The 22,522-nt window shown below is 39.5% G+C and overlaps 1 protein-coding gene across 1 annotated transcript in view; it reads right to left on the reverse strand.

The window, feature by feature from the left end:
• Positions 1-15,899: 15,899 nt before the first annotated feature.
• Positions 15,900-22,522, reverse strand: part of LOC117394366 (oxysterol-binding protein-related protein 10-like) — a 130,137-nt gene continuing 123,514 nt past the window's right edge. The window contains exons 12-13 of the mRNA XM_033992578.3: positions 19,241-19,394; positions 15,900-18,696 (exon numbers count right to left, since the gene is read on the reverse strand). Coding sequence (XP_033848469.2) covers positions 18,652-18,696; positions 19,241-19,394 — 199 coding nt within the window. The 3' untranslated portion in view covers positions 15,900-18,651. The remainder of the gene's footprint in view (positions 18,697-19,240; positions 19,395-22,522) is intronic.

Here is a 22,522-nt window from a genome sequence, read left to right on the forward strand (position 1 = left end):
TCAAGTTTGTTGCTTTTTATTTTATTTATTTATTTATTTATTTATTTAGATAGATAGATTGATTGATTACACACACAAGTTTGGCAATCTTAAAAAGGAGGTATACTGCAGTGTACAAAAATTTAAAAAAAAATGTTTTGCGGATGTACATAAGGTTTCAATGATTAATTTCATGACGCTTTGAACAAAAGTCCTTCAGCTGCGTCGAAAGAAAAGCACCGGTTAGCACAGTGCAGTAAACTTTGTGTCATAAATCCAGGATCTCACCACTGTACCTCAAACAGATGCACTACATGTGATCATCTTGAAGAGACTTGCTTTCAATAGTACCATAAAAAGTAGAACCTGCAGTATACAACAGAATATCTCCTGTAGATCTACCAATATTATACAGTGCAAACGTCCTGACTGCAAGAAACAGTATGTGGGTTAAACCACCAATGACCTGAAAACTGAGCAAGTCACTTAACCTTGTGCTCCAACTTTTCGGTGAGACGTTGTAAGTGACTCTGCAGCTGAGGTATAGTTCACACTCACTAGTCTATGTAAGTCGCCTTGGATAAAGATGTTTTCTAAATAAACAATAATATTGTTGTGTGTGTGTATATGTATGTATGTATGTATGTGTATATATATATGTGTATATATATATATATATATATATAATGAGAGACACATGGGTTTTTATATATAGGCTACATAAGTATTTGTAGGGGTCTGATTGCTTTTACTGTATTTACTTCTATATGTAACATCTACGGTATGTACAATGATGTGAAAACAATAGCTAAGCATAGTTCTTATTAAATAGTAAACATTAAGGACATAGTAGATGGTTTTTCAAAAAGAAAACCAGTGAGCTAGACATCGTTTTTGCAATGCAAGTCCATTTCTAGCTGTATCATTTAGTTAAATAAATAAATAAATAAATAAATCCCCAAAAGAGGGCAGCATACTCTCAGTAGCTTTTAATAAATGGAATAGGATTTGCAAGTTACACAATTGCATATGGTAATAGAAATATACTGTAAGATACCTGCTGTGAAATTCTCAAGAGGATTCTACATGCCTAGACTCCTCGTTTCATTCACAGACCACATTTTACATAAAATCTCATGCCATACAAGGAATACTGTAATGCTACTGCAGCCATCTTACAGGTTTTCAGTCTGTTTTTTCTATAATGCTGCCTTTTTGTTACAACAGAAATATGAGCAGAAAATCCACCACATCAGCTGCTTCTGCCATAAACAATCATTGTAAATTTCAAACAGCCTAACTGATCCAGTCCAAAAATAATTTAAAAAATATAAAAATAAAAAAAAACATGCCTCATTACACAAACATTTTACAGCTTTAATATTTTCTGCATTAAATATTATCTATAGACAACAACCTTAATGAGATACCTAAATGTAAAGCTTGGTCAATTTTATAGCAGGCGATGGCCGCTGCATCAGACAGTAATACTTAATAGGCTGCCAAGATTTCTTCCACTTACAGTTCCAAAGTTCTGCATAGGCTGCTGTTCCTTAGGATGACGAGGGTCCCTTCTGGAGACTCATCATGCAGCCACCTAGAGCTACAGCGTTGGAGGACAACGCAGCCCTGGGCAGCTTACAGGCAAGACCGCAGGCGCCTGGCCAGACCACAGGGGTCGCTGGTGTGCAGTGAGCCGAGGACACCCTGGCCGACCTAACCCTCTCCCCCCCCCCACCCCCACCCCCACCCCCACCCCCACCCCCCCCCGGGTGGCGCTCGGCCAATTGTGCGCCGCCCCTGGGATCTTCCGTCCTCGGGCGGCAAAGGAATAGCCTGGACTCGAACCGGCGACGTCCAGACTATAGGGCGCATCCTGCACTCTACGCGAGTGCTTTTACTGGATGCGCCACTTGGGAGCCAAAAGTTTTCTTTTTAAATATTTAGACAAGCAGAGCTGATTTCTACAAAAGTATACCATTTTGTCTGAAATATTGTTTTGATGACAGCTTGTTTGCTAGCAAGCTGCTATGCGCTGGAAGTGATTTGTGAAACCGTCCCCCGGTATCTCTGGAGCTCCAGTGGACCGGAATATTAGCCTGCTCAGGTGCATCGCCTTCTGCAATTCAAGGCAAACATGATGCAGGGGCGTAGGAGGTTTCCCCCAGGAATCGTCTGGCAAACGTTGAGAAAAGAGCTAAGGGCACAAAAATTCCTGCGTTGCAGTTCCCTGCTTGCTGTGAGAGGGGTTCTCTATGAAAGGGATTATCTATAGCTGGAATAGCTATTCAGCCGGGTAAATAGCCCAGTGTCATTTACAAGGTGCTTGTATAGGAGTGGTACTGTCAACTTTTCATTTTTTATAATTCTTTAATACTAGCCAATCCCACGCCCACTGCCTGTGATATAAAGCACTGGAATCGACATCTCCTTCTTTCTGGCATCTTTATTAGAACAAAGATACACTCTTGAATAAATTATTTGGTTCCCAACCTTTTGGCATCCTGTACATTGGTCACAAAATATGTTGCGTTGTCCCACAATTGGGTGACATTCAATGCATTGCATACAGGTAGCATTCCATATAAAAAGTACAGGATGATAAATAATTTTGTGAGAGAGTAAACAGCATTCATATCCCAGTAGAGCAGATTCTTTATACATGTTCACTTCTGGGATCCAATAAAATTAAAATGATATGTAGAAATGAAGCAGCCATGCGATACATTGTGAGAATCCCCAAAAAGTGTGTAGTAAAGAGTGTCTGTACCAACTTCTATCACAATTTAATGAGCATTTCTCTGGCTACAGTACATCTAAATATAAAGCGTGACAATATTGTAGAGCTGGGGTACTCAATAGGCGGACTCATATGCCAATCTATGTTTTTACTTGCATTCACGTTGGAAATGCTGTGAATTTTTCAAACAACGTAGTTCTTAAGAGAGTGTGGTGCGCGAGGGTACAGTAGGTGTGTCACTGATAGTAAGTAGCAAATACTCAGTGAGAGCTATGAATGAAACTAAATATACAAGTCAACAGTATTAGCAGCTCAAATGAAGTGAAACAGTGTGTTGGCTGCTGTGGTCTGGTTTGTAAGCGTCAACATCTCTCATATCCCATCTCTATGGCTAATTAAACAACCGTCATTAGTAATTTTTTTGAAAATACACAATTCAAATTAAATTTTCATACCTTATGGTACAAGTTCAGAAAATTGCAGTTCACAAAACCAAGAAAACAATGACATGTGCCGGAGCTACAAAGCCCACAGAGTAGCTTTTCCAAGCCGATTAAAAAATATTACCGGTAAAACATACAATATAATGCTCTTTTTAAAAACACATATGAGTCAATATGTATTTGTGTTAGTGCTGATACTCCTGACTCGGGGAAAGCACACAATATGGTACCGTACTGTACTACTTGTGTGTATGAAACTTCACTTTACGAGCAGTGGTAGTGCAACGGACAGAACCCAGCCACGACAGATATCGCATCATTCCACGACTCACCAAAATGTGCTACGAGTATGCCGATTGTATTGGCAAATTGGCTGACAGTAAGCCAAGGCTTTCACCTTTGCAGTCAGTGGTCTGATCTGACCACCTCCTACTCGATACCCCAAATACTCTGACTCTTCCCAATTCTTTGGGTAAGCAGTGAGCCCAGCCTCCCGCAAAGATTTCAGTACTGTCGCTACCTTACACAGATGGCTAGGCCAATCATCGCTGTGGATGACCTTGTCATCAATGTAAGCAGTGGCATACTACTGATAGGGGAACAAGAGTACAGTACTGGAGAGAACACATCCGGAAAAGCAGCCACCAAATCTTGAGGCTGACTTTTCTGTTTTGGTGTCACATTGTCTCCAATCTGCACTTGCCCTATTGTTGCCAAAACAGAAAGATCAGTTCCCAAGTCGGTGATCTCATCAGCCTGCGCCGCAAACAAAGCCTCCTGTTGCAACCAAGGCTTCAGGAGGTTTATATGGTAAATGTGTTTTTCTCTCTTTCGCTCCGGCTGGAAGATCTCCTAGTCCACCGTTCCAACCCGACGTGTAACCTCAACAGGTCGTTGCCACTTTACCAGAAGTTTAGACTCAGAGCTGGGTAATAATAGAAGTACTTTAACCTGCTGCAAATTGTCATGTACCCACCAAACCACAGACTCTAGACATTTGCGCAGGTCCAACACATACCGGACCGTATTGGTCGAATTGTTCTGCTGTTCCTCCCACATCTCTTTGACCAGATCAAGCACACCGCGGGGTCTCTGCCCATACAACAGCTCGAATAGAGAGAACCCCGTGGAAGCCTGGGGCACCTCTCTGATAGCAAAGAGAAGGGGAGGAATCAGCTGGTCCCAGTTGCGCACGTCACTTCCAATGAATTGGCGTTTAAGGTTTTATTAAAACGCTCCACCAAACCATCAGTCAGGTGGTAAACTGGTGGTCTTAATCCTGAAAAGCTTACATGTTTCACAGACCAGCCGTGACATAAAATTGGTGCCTTGGTCGGTCAGCATTTCCCAGGGAATACCTACCTGGGAGAAAACCTTCACCAGCTTGTTGGCGACAGACTTAGCAGACGCAGAGCGGAGAGGGATGGCCTCTGGATAAAGCGTAATCCAAAATGACCAAGGGGTGAATGTATCCTGCCGCACTCCTCTCCAGCGTTCTGACTATGTCTACACCAATACGCTCAAACAGAGCTTCTACCAGTTAGCAATGGCACTAGTGAAGCCCGTGGGACAGTTCTAGGGCTGGCAAGCTGGCATTCCCGGCAGCATTCGCACAAACACTGCACATCCCCACCAAGCCCTAGCCAAAAGAACCGTGTCATGAGCCTCACTCTAGTTTTGTCCCGGCCCAAATGACCAGACAGGGAAATAGCGTGAGCCAGATGCAATAAATCACCCGTAAATGGCTTAGGAATAAGCAACTGATGACATACTTCCCCAGTCTGGGGTAATTTATCAACCCGATACAGTAGATCTCGATCAATTTCAAAGTGTGGGCACATGGCGGCACGTCTGGGCTCAACCACTCGACCATTAACCACAGCTGTTTCGTCAAAGAGCCTGCCCAGCGTGTCATCCAGTCCTTGCTCGAGTCGAAAGTCACAGAAGCAAGCTTAAAAATCAGCTCCAATGGCTTCCAACTCGGGGTCAGGTCGGTCCCAAGCGGAGGCAGAAGGACCATCTGCTGGCTCCTCTACCTCCCTCCCAGAACCATTACCAACCGCCCCCACCTGAAACCGATCAGATTACCTCCATTGCCAGCCCTCATTCTTATCAGCCCAGCATTCCCGTTTTGTTTTTCAGGACTTGAATCTATGGCAAAACCAAGCCGGGTCGTGAAATTCTCCAATTACTCCTTCTTAGCCAATGGAGGGGACGGTGCAGTCACAGCAGCCAACCAATATTTGAACTGCTCGCAGTCCTGCCCCAGAATGAAGGCACTGGCGAGCGAGGGCACAACCCCACTTGTACTCATGTCACCATCTGCACAATTTTTTAATTTTTTAAACCTTTGGATAGGTATTCATAGCCCCATGAATACATTTTATATTAACCCGTCCTGTTACTTGGTTATGCCCCAATGAGATTAACCCTTCTTGTATTAGGGACTGACCAAACTCTGAATCCAAGAAAGCCCAGGTTTTTGTATCATCCACGGTCACAGGAAGGACAAAACCTGTCTGCTGGTTGTCACATTCCATAGCTGGGCAGTCCCGAGCAAAGTGGCCCACCTACTGGCATGTCCAACACTTCAGTGGTCCTGGTTCTCGCCATGAAGCGCCCAGTGGAGGTCTGAACACTGGAGTCATCAATGGTTTAGGGTGCCCGCGTAAGACCCCAGTCTGACACCGCAGCAGCCCTTAGGTAGTCCCACCCTGCCGTGGTTCTCGGGCTGGAAGCTCTCGCCCCCACACTCCATGCGAATACCTGGTTCCTTCCATGGTTGAGATAATATATAGTACCGTAAAAATAAATAAATAAATAATAAATAAAATAAACCAACCACAATTCAAGATAATTTATTTGACCATCAGAAGTACCCCAGGGCTATGTTATACAAAGAGGTTATTGGAAAGGATCTCCCATCAGCAAACTTGCCCCGTCAATTAGGAACATGCTTCCAAGGAAATTGTAAAAAATATAAATCTCACCCGATTGTCCATTTTAAGAATACACGAGAGGTTGGTGTTTGTTGATGTTTTTACAATGCTTTATTGTTACACTATGTAACACAATTTTTGTTCCTGGGTAGTAAGTGTTATTTCCTAATTGCTTATGCCTCAAAAGTATAGAAAATGGCTATTATTCCCCACAAACTTTGCTTTTGTGACCAGGAGTGATATCTTGAAATTTACCTATTTCCAATGAGAAAACGGGCGAATTTGTGTCTTTTCTGGTGGAAGCTCTCGCCTTGCTCCTCCGAGTACGCTCCCATGTTCTCCTTGAATTTATCAAGATGAGCATCAAGGATATGGACTTTGAGGGACATCCTACAGCCCATTGTGCCGTAGTTCTTCACCAGAGTCTCAACCAGCTCCACATAGTTTTTGGCCTTGTGATTGCCCAGGAAGCCCCGAACCACTGCGACAAAGCTGTTCCAAGCCGCTTTCTCCTTACAAGTGAGCTTCTTGGGGAATTCATTGCACTCCAGGATCTTCTTTATCTGTGGTCCGACGAAGACACCGGCTTTGACCTTTGCCTCAGGCAGCTTAGGGAAGAAGTCTTGAAGGTACTTGAAGGCTGCCGACTTCTTATCTAGAGCTCTGACAAATTGTTTCATAAGGCCCAATTTAATGTGCAGTGGTGGCATCAGCACCTTCCGGGGGTCCACCAGTGGCTCCCACTTGACGTTGTTCCTCCCCACAGAGAACTCGGTCCGCTGTGGCCAGTCCCGCCTGTGGTAGTGCGCCTTGGTGTCCCTGCTGTCCCAAAGGCAAAGATAGCAGGGAAACTTGGTAAAACCGCCTTGGAGACCCATCAGGAATGCCACCATTTTGAAGTCTCCTATGACCTCCCAGCCGTACTCATCATACTTCAAGGCGTCCAGCAAGGTCTTGATGCTGTTGTAATCCTCTTTGAGGTGCACCGAGTGAGCCAGGGGAAGAGACGGGTACTTGTTACCATTGACTTCGTCTTGGGCCCCATTACCCAAATGGTTGTATAATGCCTGGTAATGCCTGATGTGGAGGGTCTATTGCTTTCATCACCCAAGTCTGGCAATGGAACGTGAAACAAGCAATGTGATTGGTCAAGCAAGGTTCCAGCTGTTTAGTGGATGGATACGGACAGTTGGAGCCTTGTCATATATTCTCTATCACAGCGCTGCCTCACAGAATTTAAAGTATCGGTAGCCATCTTGTTTACAGTTACAGATGTACTTTAACTATAAAATCAGTGACTAATTACCAGCAAAAGAATCCCAAAACTAGTTAGACATGCTGATTTAGATGAACAATTAAATGAACTGGAAGAGCAAAACAGGAAAAAAATACCAAAAAAAACCAAACAATAATCACTGTCAGGACTGGCTGAAACAAAAAACAAATTGTCTTAACTGTGGAAAATGCACATCTTAAGAAAATATTTATAAAATACTCGAGGATTTCTATGGAAATGTAAGAAACGCCCATGGAGAAGAATATAACATTTCAAGCTACATTAGTCTCCGAGCTGGAATAAACCTCTGTCTAAATGAAAAGAAAACTCGAGAATCAATCAATATACATAATCACCCTGACTTTATCACTTCAAATAATATATTTAAAAATTAACTCAGTGCTGTCTCAAATCTGCCCCCTGGTGGATCTTTTCAATGGCAAAGTACAATGCAACACAATATCAAAAATGAAGATTTACTTACTTTTGTATGTTTATTTACTCAGCTTAACTTAGTGTGTAGTTCAAAGTTATAAATTGAGAGACTCACTCATTATAAGATCCTGGGGGTTTGGGTATCTGATAACTTGCTCTGGTCACACCATGACGATTATGTTTGCGGCAAAGCTAGAATAATTTGGGGGTTTATTTTTCGTTCCTTTAGAGAGGCCCCTCCAAATGTTGTTTTGCATCTTTACATCTTGGGATTCTAATTATGACAACCTTCTTAGTCGCTCTCCTCTCAAACCATTAAGTGGCAGGTCGTCCTATTTTATTCTCATTCACTTCTATAAGGTTCTTCATTCACTGTGTTCTACTTCTATGTCAGTCTGTACTCATAATAGGGGCAGCAGTGTGGTGTATTGGTTAGGGCTCTGGACTCTTAACCAGAGTGTCATGGGTTCAATCCCAGGTGGGGGACACTGTTGCGCAAGGTACTTTACCTAGATTGCTCCAGTAAAAACCCAACTCTATAAATGGGTAATTGTATGTAAAAATAATGTGATATCTTGTAACAATTGCAAGTCATCCTGGATAAGGACATCTGTTAAGAAATAAATAAAAATAATAATAGACCTGGGCTGAGAGTCTCCACAGAGCTGCTCTGACGATCAGTCCTTTTCGCCTTCAGTTGTGTCGTTATTCTTTCTTTGGCACAGCCTTGAGGTTAAGGAACTTGTTTTAGTTGTAACATAATTTAAATATAATTATTATTATTATTATTATTATTATTATTATTATTATTATTATTATTGTTTATTTCTTAGCAGACACCCTTACCCAGGGCGACTTACAGTTGTAAACAAAAAAATACATTTCAAGAATCACTGTACAAGTATTAATACAATTAAGAGCAAGATAAAATACAATGACTTCAGTTCAAAATACTACAGATTGAATAACACTTGTGGCAGAATACAGTACAGTACTCTGTAAAGTACAGGATTAAATGCAGTAAAATAGGGAGCAGATAAGTGCAAATAATGCGCATTAAGGAAGAGTGATAGTGTCCAGAGGGAAAAGAGGAGTTCTACAGGTGCTGCCTGAAGAGGTGAGTCTTGAGGAGGCACTGGAAGGTGGTCAGGGACTGGGCAGTCCTGACATCTGTAGGAAGGTCATTCCACCACTGTGGGGTGAGGGTGGAGAAGGAACGGGTTCTGGAGGCAGGGGAGCGTAGATGAGGTACAGCCAGTCTTCTAGTGCAGGAGGAGTAGAGAGGTTGAGTGGGCGTGTACGGAGAGATGAGGGTCTGGATGTAGCTGGGTGCAGTCTGGTCAAGGCATCTGTAGGCGAGTACAAGAGTCTTGAACTGGATGCAAGCAGTGATCGGGAGCCAGTGGAGTGAGCGGAGCAGTGGAGTTGCGTGAGAGAAGCGAGGCAGAGAGAACACCAGGCGCAGCGGAGGTCTGGATGAGCTGGAGTGGACAGGTGGCAGATGCAGGGAGGCCAGCCAGGATGGAGTTGCAGTAGTCTAGGTAGGAGAGTACCAGGGCCTGGACAAGGAGCTGGGTGGTGTAGTTGGTGATTAAAAGATCACCAACTACCAATCTATCACCAACTAATAGATTAAAAGATACAGATAAATAAATTATTATTATTATTATTATTTATTTCTTAGCAGACGCCCTTATCCAGGGCGACTTACAATTGTTACAAGATATCACATTATTTCACATTATACAGATATCACATGATTTTTTACATACAATGACCCATTTATACAGTTGGGTTTTTACTGGAGCAATCTAGGTAAAGTACCTTGCTCAAGGGTACAGCAGCAGTGTCCCCCACTGGGGATTGAACCCACGACCCTCAGGTCAAGAGTCCAGAGCCCTAACCACTACTCCACAGTATCTTTTAATCTATTTGTGTATTGTATGTATACGTTTGTGTATATGTGTGTTTTTATTGATATTGCTTGTATGTATAATTGTTGTATTGTTTATTATTGAGTATGGTCTACTTAGGTCTCTCTTTGTATTAGTGCTGCAAATATCACTTGCCAAAGCTAGAGAGATGACACGTTAACTGCAATACAGTACATACTTTTAAATCCGGTACGTATTGTAGTGGTAAGTAAAATTTCCCATTAACGACCTAACAGCAAAATTAAATCTAAATGTTATCCATGCACAGAACTGCTTACAAATTAAAAGGCAATGCAATTTAGCAAAACCAAAAGATAAAAAACAACAGTTTCCATAATTAAAATAGTATCCAAAGTCAGTATTCAAAATTGCAGACTATAGTGCCTGATAGGCCCTAATGTCACAGTTCACTTGCAAATGAAAATGCACAAAAACAACTCACAGATAACAAGATCACAGATAAAAAAAAAAAACATCACCTATCTAGAACAGTTTAATGATTAACTGTTACATTACCCTAGCTTGTCTTGTTCATTTTGTTTTGGCTGCATTTTCATCAAGTGTAACTGGAGGAAGCGCTGTGTACAGTGCCTTGCATAAGTATTCACCCCCCTTGGACTTTTCCACATTTTGTAGTGTTACAACCTGGAATTAAAATGGATTTAATTGGGATTTTTACCATTTGATTTACACAACATACTTAACACTTTGAAGGTGCAAAATATTGTTTATTGTGACACAATAGTTAATTAAACAAAAAAAGACATTTGTTGGATGCATAAGTATTCACCCCCCTGAGCCAATACTTGGTAGAAGCACCTTTGGCAGCAATTACAGCTGTGAGTCTTTTTGGATAAGTCTCTACCAGCATTGCACATCTGGATCCTGCAATTTTTGCCCATTCTTCTTGGCAAAATTGCTCAAGCTCTGTCAAGTTGGATGGGGACCATTGGTGAACAGCAATTTTCAACTCTTTCCACATATTCTCAATTGGATTGAGGTCTGGGCTTTGACTGGGCCATTCTAAGACATTCAGGTTCTTGTTTTTAAACCACTCCAGTGTAGCTTTGGCTGTGTGTTTAGGGTCATTGTCCTGCTGGAAGGTGAATCTCCGCCCCAGTCCCAGGTCTCTTGCAGACTGAAACAGGTTTTCCTCTAGAATTTCCCTGTATTTGGCTCCATCCATCTTGCCCTCAATCCTGACCAGTTTCCCAGTCCCTGCCAATGAAAAGCATCCCCATAACATGATGCTACCACCACCATGCTTCACCGTGGGGATGGTGTTTTCAGGGTGATGAGCAGTGTTGTCTTTGCGCCACACATAGCGTTTGCGCTAAGGCCAAAAAGTTCAATTTTGGTCTCATCAGACCAGAGAACCTTTTTCCACGTTTGCCGTGTCTCCCACATGCCTTTTGGCAAAATCCAAACGGGATTTGATTTGGGTTTTTTTCAGCAATGGCTTTCTTCTCGCCACTCTTCCATAAAGCCCAGCTTTGTGGAGCGTCTGGGTTATAGAATACATATACTGTACGGGAGTGTTTTTCTATTCTTATATTTACATTAGCCTATGCACCTGCGATGAGACTGACAGGAGTGCAGATGTTTATAATTTTTTTGTATATACTTCTGAGTTGCAGTTTTATACTACACATGAAACTGAAATTAACGCCCCCCTCTGCTCGTTAATTGCAAACAATTAGGCTAGCTATTAAAATTAAAAAATCTGTACAAGGTTTATGAACACACCTTCTCATTTGATGCAGTGGTTGTAAAAAGTCGTTCTTTCATATGATTGGCGAGTTTGGTAAGGAATTGTTTATTATTTATGGATTCGACGTCAGCACTGTAGATTTAAATGTTCCTTCCATGGCAGCTATCTGCGCTTCAAGAGTCTTTGTACCTACATTCTCATTCATGGATTCAAAAATCCTTACTGTTCTATGTGCCACTTTATCTGCATAAACCAATGTAGTAGTCCGTTTCTGGAGAATATCTGACAGCAGTGAAAGTTCGTATAAGGCATCGTACATAACTCCGAGGTCAATGAGAAATTCTGGCGAGCACAGCCTTTTCAGTAGACCGCTGTATGTCGCTCTTTCAGCAGAAGTCCGCTTAGAGCTTACTGCAGCTTTAAAATGAGCCGACAGAACTTCAAAACTTTCCCACACAGCGGAGACAGTCCTGAACGAACTGGAAACCCATCTCATATCCAGTACACGACCAATTTTCCTCAAGACAGCATCCAGTTCCTTCGCACAATTTCGGAGTTCTTGCTGATTTAGTGCTGATCTACTGTAGACTGAGTATAGCTTGTCCACGAAAGAATGAAAATGGTTCATGCCAGTAGTCTCAGAAACACTATCGGCAACTGCAAGTTCGAGTCTGTGATTTAGACAGTGCCAGACAACGATGTTGGGGTACATGTCTGAAATTCGTTTTGCCACACCAGATTTTTTCCCAAGCATTACACTTGCACCGTCACTTGCAAATGCAACAAGATTCTTCTGTAAGTATGCATGGTCAAACCCGTGTTTCTGAAGACACTTAGTAAGCGCTAACACTATGGACTCAGCTGACTGATCAAAAAGTTCATTAACTCCAAAAACATGAAGTGAGGGTCAAGTGTCTTGTCTGTCTCGCATTTGAGATGCACAATAAGTGCTGGGGAACCATTCAGAGCTGTTGATTCATCAATTAACACAGCAATTTTTCCATCAATGTGTATTATTCTCTCACAGGCTTTTTTGACCATTTCATCAGAAACGTGGTTGATAATTTGAGTGGTGCTGTATCTGGAATGAAGACCAGTTCCCACATTAACACCATTTATTTCTTGCAGTTCCAGTAAGGCCTGATGATCAGAATAGGGTCGATTTTGCTTTGCAAGGTAGTAAGCAGTAGAAAATATTTTAGTAGTTTCGTGATCTCGCCTTTTTGCACTGTGAAAACACTGTCCACAGTGTTCTGCTGTAACAATGCAGAGCGCTGGATTGTTATGAGCGCTGGATTTCTTGTGTTCAGCTATCTTTTTTCGCAAAGATCGTAGCTGTTGCTCTCGAGTTTTTCCATTGTACCCAACACTGTAATTTTTCCACTCAGAAGACAGAGAAACACCCTGAATCACGTCCACAAACACGACAGCCCAGATTACCATCCGCACAGTCAAGGAAAGTGTAAAGTTGTTTCTTTTCTTCCCATACCTCAGAACTACAGATGTTTGGCCATGGCTGTTTCTCCGCGTTTTTTTCTTCAACTGCTGTAGGTTCTGGTTCCACTGTAGGTTCTGCTTCTGCCGTACAACAAACGATCTTCTGTTTTTTACTACTATTGCCAAAATATTGGATCAAAGTCTCTTGACGAGTTCGTTTGCTACCTCCGAGACCAGACATTTTTGATTTGCGAGTTGTTTTTTTATTTTTATTAATACCGTTACTAATATCATCACCTCAGTTACGGCCAAGGAACGAACCGCCTCCTTCTCTGATTGGTTGTCAGCAACATCACTTTCAAAAGTGATTTGCTAAAAAAAAAAACTGGAATGACAGCATATTTTAATGGCATAATAATGGACCAATTGAAAGCAGCAACTGTGCTGCTTATTGTGGTGACATCGTTTTTCAGATTACTTGATGTTTTAGCCGACAGCTTGTCTTCATTAAACGTATAGCTAGCTGTCTGTCTGTCGCAAATTCGCACAGCTGGCACAGAGCCGCAGGCAACGCTTACTACAAGTGTTTAGACAAAATTCGAACAAGAAAATATTTTAAATATATGTATTTATAATTGTGAATATTTGCAATTGAAAAACATGGATTGAAAAAGTGCCGGAGCACAGCTCCGCCCCGCTCCGGCTCCACTACACCCCTGTATAGAGTACATTAAATACTGTACTACTATTATGGATTCGGAGATATCATTTTGTAGTTTCTTTGACTATATGATGTTAAATATAAGATCTAAATTATATTCATAGTTTTTTTTAAATGTCTCAATCCTAAAATAATTCTAGGTGTTGCTAAAGTTGTGACCATAGCTGTACATCCCTGCTACCAGAAATAAAATACCATTTTATAGTCATTATTGCAGTTAAAACAATTTGATTGCTAAATGCTGTTATTGTGCTATTTTGTAAATTTATCTTTTCCCACATACATTATCTCCCTATCTATATCTAAATTGTTTCTTATCAACCTGTTAGTAGTTCTGATTGGACTTTGTTTTATAAAAACAAACACTATGATTGAAACACCAGAACCTCAAGTCCACTGGGGATGTTAAACAGAACAGCAATGTCATCCATGAACCATCCTCACTGGACTATCTCAACCCCAGGAGGCTTGGCAGCACTCCTCTGCACACCCTGCCCCAAGTATTGGTCAAAACATTTATACATGACAGGACAGTTCAATCCCCCTCTCAAGGTCACAGGGATTAAAAACAAAATTTGTATTTGGCATAAACCCAAGTCACCAGACAGGCCTCAGATTTTAGTATCACGTTGTAGCATCTGTGGCACTACTGTATTCTGATCCTGTCCAGAAGCCACAGGATACATCTTACACATACTGTGCAATTAGAAGGGGTGAGGGGGGCACATACAGACAGATCAAATTAGGGTTGTATCAGTTATTGATTATCGTGATATTCTCAATAATTTGTTTCATTTTTATATTATACTGAAAACTTATTATCAGTACTAAACCATACTATCATCAGCAGTAATTCCATCCAAGCCATCTAAGCTAAAAAGGATCAGTGTCACTGCTACTGAGATGATCTCTTCCTGTAGACAGCAGATTTGCGCATACAGTATTGTTTGGGGAGGGTGTTAAGTGTCGCGTTGTAGGAAGAATTGAAAGTTAAATTCACAATTTAAGAATCCTATTAATTAATGTGTAGTGGTTTACATGTAATTAACACTGTAATTCTACATTTCTTTTAAATGAAGCAATATATTAGTACACCCTTTTACATTTCACAACATCAACCTTTCAGCAAATATAAATTTATTATATTCCCCAAGTATATTTTCTGTAGCTCTTTTATATTTGTTAGTTTAATGGAGAATACTCAATTTATTTCGCAGCACTTATCCATAGAGTGATGACTTTGGGTGTTGTCCTCTTCAGGCCTTTGTTTAATGAGAAAATCCTCTTCGCATGGCAGGACACTCAGTCCATAATTAAATAATTAACTTTTCCTTTCTTCAGTGGTAATCCAGATTAATATAGTTCCTATTTAAGTTCTTTAAAACAATATTTAGGTTCAAACAGTGGATTTGGAAAAAAAAAAAAAAAAAAAGCATAAATCATTTTTTTATTTAATATCCTTACGTCAATAAAGTAGTCCCATTTATAACTTTGAACTAAACACTTAAGTTAAGATGAGTAAATTAATTTTATTGGAACATGCAAAAGAAAGTACATCTGCATTTTTGATATTGTGGACATTGCCATTGAAAAGATACACCAGGAGTTGAGACGGCACCAAGTTATTTTTTTCCTGTCACTGACAGTGCACACACTGTTTGAGCAGAACAGACAGGAGGAATAAAAATAAATACAACGACGTGTCTGATTTCAGTTATTTTTCAAGGTATGTGTCTGAGAGGGGTGGATAATGTGCAGAAGTGTCTTTTTGTGTAGTTTTTACAAACTGCTAAAAATACATTATTTTAAGTGACAAAGTCGGGGTGACTTATAAAGAGCATAATTTAATTGTTCTTCAACCAGATCAGCATGTATACTTACTACTTTTTTGCAGGTGATTGGTCACTCAATTTCATAGTTACAGCTGAACATCTGTAACTGTAAAAGCAAGATGGCCACCGTCCGATACTTTAAATTCTGTTTGGCAGCGCAGTGATTCAGAATATGTGACAAGGCTCCAACTGTCCGTATCCATCACGGACAGCTGGAACCTTGCTCGACCAATCACATTGCTTGTTTCACGTTCCATTGCCAACCTTGGATTATAAAATGTAATATAAATCATGATTACTATAATATTTTTAAGCGAAGAATCGAGTCATTATCATCTACCCCTAGATCATATAATATTAAATGGTAACAAGCACAGTATTAAAATCAGCCTTAGCGACCTAGTCTGTTAAAATAATACCAAGAAAATTCTAATAATTTGAATGATACAACCTTAAGGAAAATAATCATCTTTAATAACACTGGTTTGATGGTAAATCACAGGACACCTGAAAATGTGATCGCCATGGCAAATTTATTTTAACAAAATAACTTATAAACTATTGTGTAACAAATAAGTGTTGCATAGGTTCTACACATGTGAACACAGAGTTTGGTTCAAGCTTTTGAATACACTGCAAAGCTGATCGTAGTGTACACATACATTCAAAAGTGGCGTTTTACCTGCACACAGAGTGACAAATACAGAAAAGGACAATGCTTTAAATCAGACATTTGGATCAAGAGGACAAACCCAAGATTTATTATTCACTCAATTTCCCATCTATTCTGGACAATGTAAAACAAAACAAAAAGAAAACAAAACAAAAAGAAAACACTTAAGGTAGGGCAAATTACAAATGTCCACTATTGAGCTTGCCAAGATAATGATTTCAAAGAAAAATTTAGCCAAAGAATAGGTTATTAATTATATTTGTACTTTAAAATTAAATTACAAAACCAACAACGCTAGAATAGTAATAGTTTTTTTAATCCATACATTCTCCATAGTGATACATTTAAAAATATGCTAAAAAAAAAAAAAAAAAAAAAACACCTTTGTAAATTCAATGACAAAAGTTTGACTATAAATCTTTTTGAAGACATACAATTTATAGTTTATTTTAGTTTTTCTAAATATTACTTTTTGCAAAGCCACACACTGTGTCTAATTTTTAGGTTTATTATAATGATATTTTACAGAGACAGTGCTTTTAGCTTGCAGGTTGGTGATCTTTTATGTATTATCAATTAAGTGCAAGTACAAGTGTTGAACTAGAGCATACAAAGACACATACTATCTTTTCAAATAAAAGAAGCTGAATAAAATCATAAGACAATATTTCAACATGTGTCTACATGAAGATATTAACAATGACTTCTCGTTGAAACATAATGTCTAATATTCTACTTTCTTTTAAGTACTTCTAAATACCTTGTCAGATTAATGTTTAAAGATTTTTGACTGACCACCTAACAGGAAGGCAAATTCCAATGTTAGTAAATGGTGGTACTGCAACTAAACAAATTGTAGTTCCACACACATTTTATTCCTGCATGCATTTGTTTTTTAATTTACTTCTAATGGCATATATAGCTCTGGACATCTGGAACATGAGGGCCAACATTTCACAAGTGCACCATTGTGTAGTGAGGGACAACATTCCATAAGGAAGAAGAAATGCTACACTTGCCATTTCTACCTGTTAAGACAAATTGAGACATGCAGGTCTCATTAGTACCAGCAATGATAATTGCAAGAATATTTAATTGTCAATTTTTCATCACATGCTTCCCAGGGAGAACATAACACTGTTTTACAGTTTACTGTTTTGAAAAACCGGAATCTAATATTGGTATTTGTTCTTTTCCGTAGGCCAAGGAAACATCAAACGATGTAGGTGGTGGTCATATAATTAAATAGGGTAATTCACAGCAGTTGTCAATCTGGTATATCTGTGAATAACACATTTAAATGCAATGACTCATTTGATTATCAGTATATAACCCCTTGTTTTTGTTCATGATTTATAACATGAATATGTATCTTATAACCTCCTAATGCTGAATGTAATTACAGGAGTATGAATATGTGGCTCACTGAGTGGTAATATAATAAACAGGATCACCTACAGCTAAAATGACATATGTATAAAGATTCCTTCTTCCCCTCCTATCCAACTGGAAGTCATTCAATTCTAAATATGTGGCCATATTTTGGAAATGTATCAGTATAACTGGACAATTTGTTAAAAAATAACTAGAAATTATATTGGAAGCCATATGAATTTGTCTCCATGAAACAAAAAAGCAAGCAAACTGATGCCGAGTAATCTCTGTGTGCCCCAAAATAAATTTCTGTAGACAATACCACGGCTAAAGAATAGGAGGCAGTGTTTGGAGGGCTGTTAAGCACAGTACAGTGTGGGATTTATCAGCATTTTTTTTTCCATGTGTAAACACCAGGAAAGCTCAATACATCAATGTGAAGCCCCTTAAGACTACAAAGCAAATGAATGAAACCGAAGACACTTACATTACAATAATCCAGGTATTCATTTGGTGTTACTGATCGGCAGAAAGAAACATAAATCATAAGGCAAGACACATACTGAATATTAACATAAACAATGTGCAACAGAAACACACAAACACAAAAAGGCAGAACTGAAAGTTCTTTGGAATCCAAAACAAGATGTTTGCAACGTAACACTGCTGCGTTCCCGCAGCACACTACAGCGGTTCTGTGTTGCTGCTCTTGGAAGGGACGGGATTCATGCTGCTGCGGAGAACATTCTCACAACCTAAAGGAGGTACACTAGCTTTGCATTGGCAGGATGAGTTGTATAATACAGTAAATGGTGTGAAGAGGAAGAAGAGGGAGGAAAAGAAACGCCAATGGCTAAATCACTTTGTACAAGTGCAAAAGAGATATTGGCAAAGTGAAAAATAGAAATATACTACTTGTAATAATAAAAATGGTCTCTCCCACCCACCCTAAACCCCCTGAAAGTTATCGCTGTTTTATACTAGGAGTGTATATACAAGGATGGCTCTTTTCTTAGAAGACATCTGGAGCTTGCTGCCTTCATCCAATTCCTCACTATTCACAGGGTTGTATCTGACTTTTCTGTATCCAGTAGTTTGTTGTCTTTTCTCCAGATGGCTCCTGTAGCTGGCCTGGCTGTTTTATTGATGGACTCTCATCATTGTGTTTTCCAGAGTGGACTATGGTACACCCAGCCTTCTCCCTAGCAGAGAGATACAACAGTCAATCATGTTATGATCATTAAGTCTTTTCATCTTTTTTAATACACATTTCACTTAAGCATATTTAACAAGGCAGCAATATCGACATTTTTTGAAATGTTGCTGGTAATAAACCTCTTATGAATTCCTATAGAGTGCTTACTGGTCATCAGCAGTTTCTTTTAATCATGCCCAGAAATGAAAACAAAATATGTCATAATCTGTATGCTTGAAAAAAAATACCATTGCTCCAATTATTGCACAATACACCTGTGGCCCTATTCACAATTTTTTATAATTAATTTACAGACATGATGATGAATTAAAAAAAAAAAAACACTTATTGAAAGAGTCAAGAAAGGTTTCATGAATGCCTTATCTTTTTGGAAGACAAAGGTCTGAGAAGAATCCTAGAAAGAGGTTTGTTATTCTGGCTCATATTTCATCAATGGCTGTCTATTTTTATTAAATATTTACAGGTTTTCAAGCTTTCAGAGTCTATGTTTTATCTGAAAGATGCGTAGTTAGCAGATGCTGTGGATTCACCTCTTTTATAAAGTATTTGGGCTTCCAGGCCATGTTGGCGGCTGCTCTCTGCCTCTCCTCGGCCCGCTGCCTCTCCTCCAGGATGCGTTTGTGCTCGGTAGCCGTGTCAATGTTCCTGTCCTTCAGTGCAGTGGTGACATGCTGCCACAGGCGTCTGCAACACAGCAGGTCAAGAGCACTCTCACACACCTGTGCCGCAATGAAGTGAGCATGACACCACCATAGCTCATCTTCCACAAACAACTGCACTGTGTGTGTGTGAGAGAATGCGTGTACCCTTATAAAAGCTTACAACAGTAAAAGCATTGCACAATGTAATACAGCTTAGTGAAAGCATGGCAAGCTTTGTAAAGAATAGTTAGGTATGGTAGTATAACCATGGGAAAACTGAAAAATATACTATGCAAAAATACTTATAGTAGAAGTATGGTACTTATGGCATCAAAAAAACTCCCCAAGGTAGAAAACCTTGACAAATCTTACCTCATGAGGACACAAGTCAAGTCCCTGTAATGTTTCAACTTAAATTTCAACCATAAAAGAGAAAAAAAGTGAACTATGTCTGTGACCTCGAATTGCTAGCTGTTAGCTAGATGGGTGGAGAATGGTTAGCAGCAAAGTGGACTATAATAATAATAATAATAATCTTTATTTATAGGGCGCCTTTCATACCACAAGGTTCAAGGCGCTGCACAAAAAACAAAAAAGAAGGTAACAGAACACAAAGATTAAAATCAAAGTTAATAAAACGGCATAAATTGATGAATAAGTTAAACAGTTACAGTTAAAAAAAAACAAAAACAAAAAAAACCAACATCATATATCGCAAAAAGAGAAGAGAAAAGACAACTAAAACAACAATATATAAAATCAAAAAGCTAAATTATAAAAATAGGTCTTAAGCCTAGATTTAAAAGTAGCTACTGTAGGTGAACCTCTGACATGGTCGGGGAGAGAGTTCCACAGCTGCGGAGCACGAACACAAAAAGCAACCTCTCCTTTCCTCCTGAGCCTCACCCTCGGAATACAGAGGAGGCCACTATTAGTCGACCTCAATGCACGCCGAGGCTGATAAAGAGACAACAACTCTGAGAGGTAATCTGGTGCCATTCCATTTAGTGCTTTAAATGTAAGCAATAAAATTTTAAAATCAGTTCGATATTTCACTGGAAGCCAGTGCAGAGAAGCAAGTACGGGAGTTATATGTGCTCTCCTTTTGGTTTTGGTAAGGACCCTTGCAGCTGCATTTTGCACAAGCTGCAACCTTAATAAAGCTTGGCTAGTAAGCCCAGAAAAAAGAGCATTACAGTAGTGCAGTCTACATGAAATAAAAGCATGGATTACTTTTTCAGTACGAGTCCTGTATCTGCATCCTAATATTTGATATATCCTACTATTGAAACGCTAGTTCTTCAACTAAGCAACACTTGCTAAATGTATGCACTTGAAATGCACTACTTAGTGAATTCAAGATATTGGTTAGTCAATTGTGTTTTTTCTTAATCCTTTAATATTTTCTGACATTTTGCCCATTACATTAAGTGAATCTTCTGAACAGTTAAATTTCAGCCTGCCTTCTTTTGACAGTAATGATGTTACACTTCTCATACAAACCAAAAGTATGAAATTAGTTTAACAGGAGCCCAGTTGATGTACAGTTATGACTATGAGGTGCCAGTGAAGATATAGCTTTTCAACTTTGTTAGGAGGGATTTTCCATTAACACTATATTATATATATATATATATATATATATACACACACACACACACAGTGCCGTGAAAAAGTATTTGCCCCCTGTCTGATTTTCTACATTTTTGCATATTTTTGACACTGAATGTTATCAGATCTTCAACCAAAACCTAATATTAGATAAAAAGGACCCTGAGTGAACAAATAACACAACAATTTGATACATATTTCATTTATTTATTAAAGAAAGTTATGCAACACCCAATGCCCCTGTGTGAAAAAGTAATCACCCCCTTAGACTCAATAACTGGTTACGCCACCTTTAGCAGCAATAACTGCAACCAAACGCTTCCTGTAGTTATTGATTAGTCTCTCACAGCACCGTGGAGGAATTCTGGCATACTCCTCCATGCAGAACTGCTTCAACTCAGTGACATTTGTGGGTTTTCGAGCATGAACTGCTCGTTTCAGGTCCTGCCACAACATCTCAGTGGGGTTAGGTCTGGACTTTGACCAGGCCATTCCAAAACTTTAAATTTCTTGTTCTTCAACCATTCTGATGTAGATTTATATTGGGCGGGGCTGGCCCAAATCAAGCCTGGTTGTTAACCAAAGTACTCAAACAGCTGACCCTAATTATCCCTTTAATTGGGTTGAGTTAACTAGAGGGGGGGGGGGGGGGGCAATAACTTTTTCACACCTGAAGATTGCATGTTTGATTACCTTGCACACCAAACAAATGAAAGAAGCACCAAACTTTGGTGTCATTTTTTCTCTCAGACTCCCTCTATATACTACTACAACCCACAAAAAAATCTGACCAAATACAATGCGAAAAATATGCAAAAATGAAGAAAATCAGACAGGGGGCAAATACTTTTTTCACGGCACTGTATATGGTGTTAATGTATCTTAATTTTTTGCCAGCACCTTCCTTTCGTTCCATTATTTGCGCCATTTTCTGCAATGTGAACTGTAGAACTGCACCACAACTGTTTAATTCACAGTACTTTTTTGTGGACCAATGAAATAGCAAATGACTAAAAAAAAAACTGTCACCAACTGTCACAAATCTGTTAATAGCTTAAAAAAAAATCAAAGATTAAAAATAAAAAATAAAAAAGGGAACATTTTTTTCTCCCTGGATCTGCATTGATCACATCAATAGCCCCGGGGGACTGAGGAAAAGCAGAAAACCACCAACCAGATGAGATTTTTCATCTCTGTATATAAATGTATGTGTGTGTTCACAGAGAAATTGAGATTGAAAAAAAATATCCTAGGCCTAAAAAAAAAAAAACCCTACAGATTTTTGTAACATAAGCGCAAATTTCCTGGCAGCCAGCATAGTACACATTTAAGTATTTCCTGGCCCAAAATTACATTTGCAGGAATAATCCCTGTTTAGCAATAGCTGCTTCTTCTACATGGACAACCTGATTAAGAGCTTTACAGGGCTGCCTAATCCAGCAATTTTTTTTTTAATGCATTTTCAACTTTGGCCTTTTACAGCTTCTACTGTACATAACCCATGCTATGACTAGTTGCTACTTTGTGTGTGGATGCAGTCAGGCTGACTGGCTGGACTCT

This window comes from Acipenser ruthenus, chromosome 3, assembly GCF_902713425.1.
Source record: "Acipenser ruthenus chromosome 3, fAciRut3.2 maternal haplotype, whole genome shotgun sequence".
Lineage (NCBI taxonomy): Eukaryota > Metazoa > Chordata > Actinopteri > Acipenseriformes > Acipenseridae > Acipenser > Acipenser ruthenus.